This window comes from Plectropomus leopardus, chromosome 20 (assembly GCF_008729295.1).
Source record: "Plectropomus leopardus isolate mb chromosome 20, YSFRI_Pleo_2.0, whole genome shotgun sequence".
NCBI lineage: Eukaryota > Metazoa > Chordata > Actinopteri > Perciformes > Serranidae > Plectropomus > Plectropomus leopardus.
This window is the reverse complement of record NC_056482.1, coordinates 10,080,578-10,089,272: the sequence shown is the minus strand read 5'-3', so window position 1 is coordinate 10,089,272 and position 8,695 is coordinate 10,080,578. Positions and strand designations below refer to the sequence as shown.

General features: G+C 37.7%; 1 protein-coding gene across 1 annotated transcript; it reads right to left on the bottom strand.

Annotated features, from left to right (window-relative positions):
* Positions 1-2,503: 2,503 nt before the first annotated feature.
* rx3 (retinal homeobox gene 3) lies at positions 2,504-4,926 on the bottom strand. Its single transcript, XM_042509924.1, has 3 exons — positions 4,590-4,926; positions 4,020-4,255; positions 2,504-2,950 (listed from the first exon to the last, which is right to left on the bottom strand). Exons 1-3 carry the CDS (start codon positions 4,846-4,848, stop codon positions 2,504-2,506), a joined length of 942 nt encoding a protein of 313 aa, XP_042365858.1. The 5' UTR covers positions 4,849-4,926.
* Positions 4,927-8,695: the final 3,769 nt, after the last annotated feature.

The window sequence follows — 8,695 nt, the reverse complement described above, 5'->3', positions numbered from 1 at the left end:
TAAAAAAAAAGAGAAATCATTACCAATTAAAAATTGCCCTGTAATTACATTTTCACACTGTATATTTTTTCTGTTGTAAGCGTATACTGCAGGGATTCTCAACTTTCTTTGCCCAGGGGCCACTTTAGCAAAATGTCAGGAGGCTAGTAGCCTGTTAATAAACAAATACTAATTATTAATATATAAATAATCTGGGATCTGCCCCTGGAACTTTTTTTTGTAAAAAAAGCTTTTTTATGCACTTTGGCACCTTATATTACATTGAAATTACAAATATAACCAAAAACAAAAATCTCTGTTAATTTATTTTATTGTGAATTAGAAAAATGATTGGCGGGCTTCTTGGCACCCTATCACAGGCCAGGTTTGGCCCATGGGCTGCAAGTTGAGTATCACTGGTATACTGCAAAGCCAGCAGGAGTTTATTTTATCAGTAATTTCTAATGTGCTCATCATGCAGCAGTTTGATTACTGACATGAGGTCGTGTATTTAAGCTGAGAATGCTGAATAAATTTAACGTTGTGATAACTGCATTGTGGATGTCTAATCATGCTTTGCACACCACAAATGGGCTTTTATTTTCTTTAACAAACATTCAGTGTTTGTGTTTGAATATAAATCATGTTCCTAAAACTCACTGCTGCTGCACAGTAACCAGTTTGTACCACCAGATGGGGCACAACATCCATGTTGAGCGCACCTGTGGTTACATTTAGAGTAACTAACCCGTGAGGTGAAGCACGTAGGGTTAACATTATCATAATCACAGATGACAAAAGCAGTTTATGGTCCATTCAGTCTGCTGTGATACTGCTTTTTTCCCTTATTAAATCAAACACAAACAAACCCCAGTGTGTGTTAAGGACAGTTAGGTTAGATGATGACAGGGACTATTATTAGCCCTCAGGGGCTGTAGACAAAGGGAAATGCTTATTGAAACAACATAGTTACACACATCCTTTTTCCTTAAATCCAAAGGAAAGCTTTGTCTTCAGTTCTGTTTGCTCATTTGTCATGGATGATTGGTGAACAACAGAGGTACGAGCCACTTTCACCCCGTCATTATGAGTCTAATCCCAGGAGTGAATGGGATAAAGTTTACAGGAGTTAATGAAGAGGAAATAAGTGGGAGGATGTCTGGGAGATTAAGCTGCTTTTTTATCACACCCTCCATTATTGTGTTTACATGAAATGATTAAATGGTAAAGTGGTGTGAAAGTTGACACCATAAAGAGGTTAAATGGATTTATTTGATCCAGGGTTGCATTTACAGAATGACAAAGGGCCCATGAAGTATTTTAGTCAGTGTTTTAAAAATTAGCGTGAGTATGAGATAACAGATGAAACACGTCAACCATATTCCTTTAACAGTTAGCATTTAGTGTCATGTTTTATTGTTTATTTTTCCCAACCTGATAGTCATAGTTGAGTCCACCACTACGGGGTGCTGTACCCAATATTTTCCAAATTAGTGCGAGCTTGAGCTGCCATGTACTTCCACTCTATGATTTATGATACTTTAAATATTTTGACATAAATGTGATGTTGGCAGATCAACTACTTGTCATGCTATTCTGCTATTTTGCATCGCAGTCCCTTATGTTGTACACACAGGACGTTTTATCCAGGCAGACATTTCTGACAAATCTCAGCATCTCAAATATAACAAACTGTCTGGCAAGACACAGTTAGCCACGATTTTGTTTACAAATTTTTACATATAAAGTTTATTGTGTAGAGAAAATATTCACATTTGTTAAATCTTTCATGGTGAAGATCAAAAAGCAGCAAGGGAAGGATGATTGAAAATGAGGAGTGCTCCATTTACAAAAGTAGAATAAATACTGATGGGTACTAATGGACTTGTTATATTGGCAACATAACAATGGATACGGATGAGGTGGGACTGAATGAGTGTAAACTTTACAGTAAACATGGCTTGCAGAGAAGATAGAGGAGAAGAAGAAACAGATAATCAGTGTTGATTAGTTTCTGATTTTACTGGAAGTTGAGTTAGTGTCACAGATTTTTAGGTAGTTGCTTATAAGGGTGTCACTTTAAGTCCCTCTATTTGGTGTTTATAAGCAGTATGCATACAAATACTTTTTAACATTAAATTGGAGTTGTAAGCAGCCATAAGGATATTTTCAACAGTTTATTAATGTACAGTATTTGTCAACAATTCTCCAATTAAGACATATTTTATATTATTACAACTGTGTTTTACTATGTTGTCTAATGAGTGCCCACAGGAGGATATGTAGAGTGATAAACACTGCTTACTACTTTGTTATAGTGTGTTATTAATTGAATGTTTCCTGCTTATAAATGCTAAAAAGAGAGAAGCGTTACCCTTATAAGTGAGGAGGATGTCTCTAATCCTGGATGTCAACTGTCGATTCACTTTTTAAAACTTCCAAATTAACAATCCTGCCAGCATGAGGATGAAGTCAGTGTCTCAAAAGATGCAGCATATTGTCCATCTTTAACCTCCTCTCAACATCACCACGTCTTCCCTATAGACTGAATGTGTTCCTTGGCCTTCATCCTCAGTGAGGCAATACTGGAGTTCCTTGGATCAGCTGAGCAGTGGTAGGCCGGGGGCGGGGGGCACATGGAGACCATGTGGGGCAGGTGAGCACTGTGTCCTAGGCCCGGGGAGTTTAGGAAGGAGGCCGGCAGGGAAGAGGGCATTGAAGGGGGAGGAGAAGGGGTGTAAGTGCCCGGGAGGCCCTGCGAGCCCGTAATGAAGCCCGGGAGAGACTGCAGGGAGGTGGAGGTGGTGATCGGGGTGGAGAGCCAGGGGTCCAGCTGGAGGCTGGAGCCCAGGGAGCTGGTGGGAGAGCGGCTGAAGGAGAGTAAGGAGGAGGAGGTGTCCTGGAGCTTGATGGAGCTCACCTCCAGCTTCTCCTGCCGACGCCATTTGGCACGTCGGTTTTGAAACCACACCTGAAAAGAAGAAGGAGGATTTAAATTTTAAATTCACTTAAACTCAATACAACTTTATTTATCTCTGCAAAGGGAACTAAACGGATATACACACAGTAGATAGGAGAAAAGAGATGGAAAACAACATGTTTAAAACTAAAAAAAACATAAGATACTTTAAAACTCTGGAGCAATTTTGTAAAAGATCATATTTTGTGAAAGTATTCAAATGTTTAAAAATGTAGAGGATGACAATATAAAATATATCAGTGATGATGTCAGCTATCACACAAAGCACTTTGCATTAAATTGTACTGCTGTAACCAGGAATTACTGGATGTTACAAAGTTAAAAAAAAAAAGCCATAACTGAAGTTCAGAAATTTGAAAATAAATGTCATCTCTCTTCCTCTGTATTACTCCAAAAGAAATAAAATAGCCTTTGCAGTTCCTTAAAAAGTAAACCATGCAGTTAGTTTTATATTTATGATTACATGGCAAGTTAAATAACTCTACAAATGAAATTATTAAGCAAATCTGACATTTTTCCTCTAAATTTCTAATTAATCTCTTAAATGTGATGTTTTAATGGTAGATATACCCAAAATATACGTTTCATTTTATTAATTTTGTTGAGATTTTTTTTTGTTGTTGTTGTATTTATTAAAAATGTTACATATTATGTCATTATTATTATATATTATGTTTTTCTTAAGGTTTGTGTTGGGAAATAATCAGAATCAGAAAAGGATTTATTGCCATGAAGGTCTTCACTTACAAAAACATTGCGTTGGTATTTTGGTGCATACATTACACTAAAAATATGACGAGGAATAAAAATAGGGAAAGTACTGCAACACTCAAGAATTGAAATATAAAATAAAAAATAACATATAGTAAATAGTTTAAAGAAAAACTAGCCAACTATAAAAACAAATACGCAGGTGTTTCAGAAGCTGTACAGTAATAATGCGCGTATGGCCTCAAATTTGTAGCCACAATTAGTTATTCAGCCCTCATTACTGCCTGCAGGCCTCCAGGCCGAATATATAAATACATTTTGAGGAAACAGGGCGATCGCAGTGTTTTACCTGCACGCGGACCTCCGGCAGGTTGACCTTTAGCGCGAGCTCTTCCCTGCTGTACACGTCCGGGTAATGGGACTTCTCGAAAGCTCTCTCCAGCTCGTGAAGCTGGAAGGTGGTAAATGTTGTCCGGTTTCGACGGTGTTTCTTTTTGGGGTTTTCATCATCGGAGAGTTTGCTGTCTCTCTCCGGTGAGTCCGGGCACACCGAGACTTCACCGGCGCCGCTGGCACAGCACACACCTGCGGGGAGAGGAGAGGGACCAAGAGTCAAGTTTTAGCCAAGTTTGAAGAGGCTTCCTAAGATCTAAGTTTGCTAGTTTAAAGTAAAAGAAACTGTTTGTGTGTTTATTTATTAGGCTATTTTTTTCTTTTTTATAATCTGCTGAAAGATAAGACTGTTTGCGCACTAAGAAAATGCGCAAAATGGATAATTTTCTTGAAGTATTTTATCTAATATTTTAACAACGTCAGTAACTTAAAAGACTTAATATCAGAGATACTATGCCATGCTGTCATTATATTTTTGTGCTTACATTGGAGGAAACGATAGTGAGATTTAGAGAGATCTACTTACTGTCAAAACTTTCTGACGAATGACTTTTCTTTAGTGGTGTCACAATTACATTCCGCTCTGCATCTTTGACCAGGACTTTCTCTGTCATGCTGTAGCAGGCCGATTTGTGAAAGATGGTGTCCTCTTTAAATCCTAGTATCGCCTCTATGCTGTGGACCGTGGACTGGTTGTCCCCTGGGCTCTGGACGGAGCGTGCGGAGGGAGACAGGCGCTCATCCATCATCATCATCACTTGGGAAGTTGATCCAAGAAGCCACATTGGTCGGTGAAGTCCAAAAGAAGGTACAATTATGCAGCTTTTTTTCTTTAAAAAAATATCTTCTGCACTTTGCGTTTGACAAAGTTGTAAATTTTAAAACCAGAGTAGAAAAGTTGCGCTCAAGACCCACACCAGTTCAGCCCGTCTCGCTCGGTGGATCTGGAGCATCTTCAGGGTGAGCTTTTAAAGTAGCGCCCGCTGTAAGACCCCCTACTCATTGCACCCCCGCAGCACGTCACAGAGGGGACGTCCTGTTGGATTTGGCCCTGGATTTGGGGGTAACTGCGCCAAATGCAGCCACCAGCGCGCACACACCCTCCCTGTAGCTCCTCCCCATCTCAAGTGCATCAGTCAGTCAGTGCTGGCTCTAAACCTACTTACATAAATCTTAAAACCATCTTTCCACTCCTCCAGATGTCATGTTCATGTCAGTCTGTGAAAAAAGAGGAAGATTAGGCCCAGAGATTAAGGTACAACAAAATCATAATTACAAGATTTCTAGTCAGGACACGGATTGCAAGATGACAGCTTAATATTTAATCAAAGCGTCAAGATATTGTTGCCAAACCGAATTTCTTTTCGTTGAAGAATTCTTTGTTTTACGGAGCTATAGGAAAAGCAATACATCTCCTGACACATTTTGGATAAACATTTATAAACTCATTAAAATTCAACCAATTAATGATTCCTAAACGTAACTATGGGGAGTTTCTTTAACCAGTTTCTTACAGGTGTTGAGTCAAATTAGTTAAAAATAAGCCCAACAATAACAATTTGGGGCTATAACCACTTAAGAGCAAACAAAGATTGACAGCAGTGTGGTAATCCTGCTTAAGGGGATTACTTTATTTTACTCAAAAGAGTTAAAACCCCTAAAACTATTTAGCTTTTCCTAATTACAGAGGGTGACCTTATCCTTTGTTTGCCTGACAGGGGACGGAGGGTCATAGGGGGAGTGATGCTAACTGTTTTAACTACCAGCAAAAAGTTGTCACTCACACATGCAAAAGTTTATTTATACAGAAAAATATGTTTTTTTAAGCTGCATTATGTCAGAAAAGTTTGAGTTTTTGAATTGATTCATTCATTTATAATAAATATGTGGAAAAAGCTGAACATCATGAGTTCAGTGCTCCCAAATAGCCTTGAAAGTGGCGCACAAACAGAGGCTGAATGAAGCGTCTGTGTCAGTATAATTACCTCCAGTGTTCTCACTACTTATAATAATGAAGACACCATAGAGACAGAAAATGTCTTGCAGGTTTCCTAAACTTATTTGAAAGTATGTACAGTAAAATGATCTCAACTCAAACTTAATTTAAGAGTTATTGTCCTTCAGTCCAAACATTTTTTTTTCCAAATCTGTGTTGTTTGTTGGTATCAAACGGTGGTTGTCAGTTTGACAGCCTAATCAACCATCACCTACTCTTTCTGAAGACAAAGCCTGCTCTTACACATCAGAAGGAAGTCACTTCAGAAAGGTTGATATGATATGAAATGTACAAATGTATTGTTTGCAGAAACACATGAAGCTAACAATTTTCTTCTGGCAGCTGGGCTGTACCAGCACCTCTCAAGCTCATTAACTAACACATCATATCTTTTTAGTTTAATGCTCACACAAGTGTAAAAGTGATAATTTGCTGACACCTTGTTGTCACACATTGGTTTGTGGACTGCTGTTAAAGCCTCATTTTTTGGGAAGTTGGACTGTCACCATCTTTTTTGAGCTATTAGTGACCATATCTGGACTAGAGGGTGGAGCGTCAGATGAGTGAGGGGTGGATCTAACTCAGAGACTATGGCAACACCTCACAGACAGCCTGTCGCCCTAAGCAGCTACAACCTTAAATACGCATAACTTTAAGCCTTAATAACAATTACATGGGTGAATTATGAATATTATATTATATATTATAATATATTCACCTCCATGCAGTTGTCATGAAGGAACTAAATATAGAAACCAAAACTTTTTTTTTTTTTTTTAATTTCTCCTGTAAAGTTGGGCTTTTCAACATGGGGGTCTATGGTCAATGACTTACTGTTGCAGTGAGCCTCAAGTGGCCTTTCAGGGAACTACACTTTTGTCTTGTCCTCATTTTTCAGTCCTGGAGAGAGCTACTTAGATTGTACCTTTATATTTACTGTCATCTAACTCTTGGCAAGAAAGCAAATAAGTTATTTTCCCCAAATGTCTACCTACAGTTATAGCTTGGTGCTAGGACATTATGAAATTCTAGTGAATGCAGGGGTTTGGTTGAGTAGATTAGACTGTATCTTTTTTGTTAGTTGAGGAGAAATATAACAAGTTTTTATAAGTTGTCCTATGGCTGGTTACACAAAAAAGAATGAGATGTATGGTGTTGCAAAACTCCAGTTTGTGCAGAGCTATTCACACTGAGAGAGAGAGCGCGCGCCTGTGCCGGGCCACAGGCTGACAACCTTGGCTCTGCTGATCCTATTAGATGGTAATCTCCAGACTTGACAAATCCACAGCCGTTTAAACTTGGGTTCATGTGAAACTCTAAATGTTGAGGATCCCTTCCTCCCCCCCGTCCTGCCTAATCATCCCTAACAAGTGTTTGGATAATGACCAATTAAATTAAGACGTTTTTCTTTATTCACTGCATTAGCTTTGATTTGGGTTGATGGGATTACGTTTAACGTTTAATGTTTGTCCAACAGAATTTCTGTGTGGCTGACCTTTTGAAATGACAAACCCAACCATAAAGCTTCAAACAGTAACATTAAAGTTAATAAGCACTACAAGGATCCTTGATAGTTTAAATACATAATAATTAACTTACACATGAAGCTTAGTGAAAACATGAAGATTCGTTTGTATTCGTGGAAAAGCTGCATATAACTGTTGATATGCATGTTTTCCAGCACCCAGCCCCACAACACAAACGGACATTTTTCATTTATTCAATATACATCTTTATTTGAACAACACATTTACAAGTACCTCCGTGTATTTCATCTGTATTTATGTACATTGTTTTCGTTCTTATGCATGGAATAAATCATGTTTTTTTTTTTAAGTTTGCATTTGTGCAAATCTGCAAATGTCTGCAAATGTTTCAAGCTCAACATTTTTTTGTTACAATTACTTGTATATGGAGAAATTCAACATGTCAAGACTTATGAAGATTGTTTGCTTTGTAATAACACTGAAAGAAAAAAATAATCTAAATGTCATAATTAATTCAAACAACACATAAAAAAATCTAGAATAACCAACAAACCAGAAGGAAAGTTGAAACACTCATGCAGGATTGAATTTTTAACTTAAATACAATTTTTTTTTGTAAGTGCGTCTTGGTATATTATTTATTTGACTGAAAATCACACTGTTAGACATAACTGTCTCAATTTACAACAAACAGAAAAAAAGAGAACATTTGTGACAAATCATAATTTTGAAATGTATTGTGGCCTGTGACTGTTGTCAAAAAGAATACTCGGCTGGGAAAATCACTTCTCTACAAAATTTATCTAAAAAAAACTTAAAAAAAAAAAAAAAAGACGGTCATGAGGGAGAGATGGGGCACTCTGGTTGTTATTTTAAGCGTTTTCAGTTGCAATGATAAGTCATAAATTACTACTAGGGAAAATTTTACGGTGTATTCAGTAGATGCAGTTTGGTAGCAGTATCAGTTGACCTTTTAATGCTTTTAATAAAAGTAAATTCTTTGTAGGCAGTTGTAACTGAATCGCAGACTTGTTAACACGGCTCAGTCCGTAGATTCTTATAAAGGGTTGAAATTCATTTTCTTGTGGTCTTCTCCTCCTCTTCTTCTTCTTCATCATCACTCACACACAGTCGACCCCCTCTGGTCGT

Bases quoted from the DNA above. Each gene is read 5' to 3' on its own strand.
- rx3 (XM_042509924.1), bottom strand. From the start codon at position 4,848: ATGTGGCTTCTTGGATCAACTTCCCAAGTGATGATGATGATGGATGAG. The intron at 4,256-4,589 runs GTAAGTAGATCT...CTCTCCCCGCAG, and splicing joins TTCGTCAGAAAGTTTTGACA to GTGTGTGCTGTGCCAGCGGC. The intron at 2,951-4,019 runs GTAAAACACTGC...TCTTCTTTTCAG, and splicing joins TGCCGGAGGTCCGCGTGCAG to GTGTGGTTTCAAAACCGACG.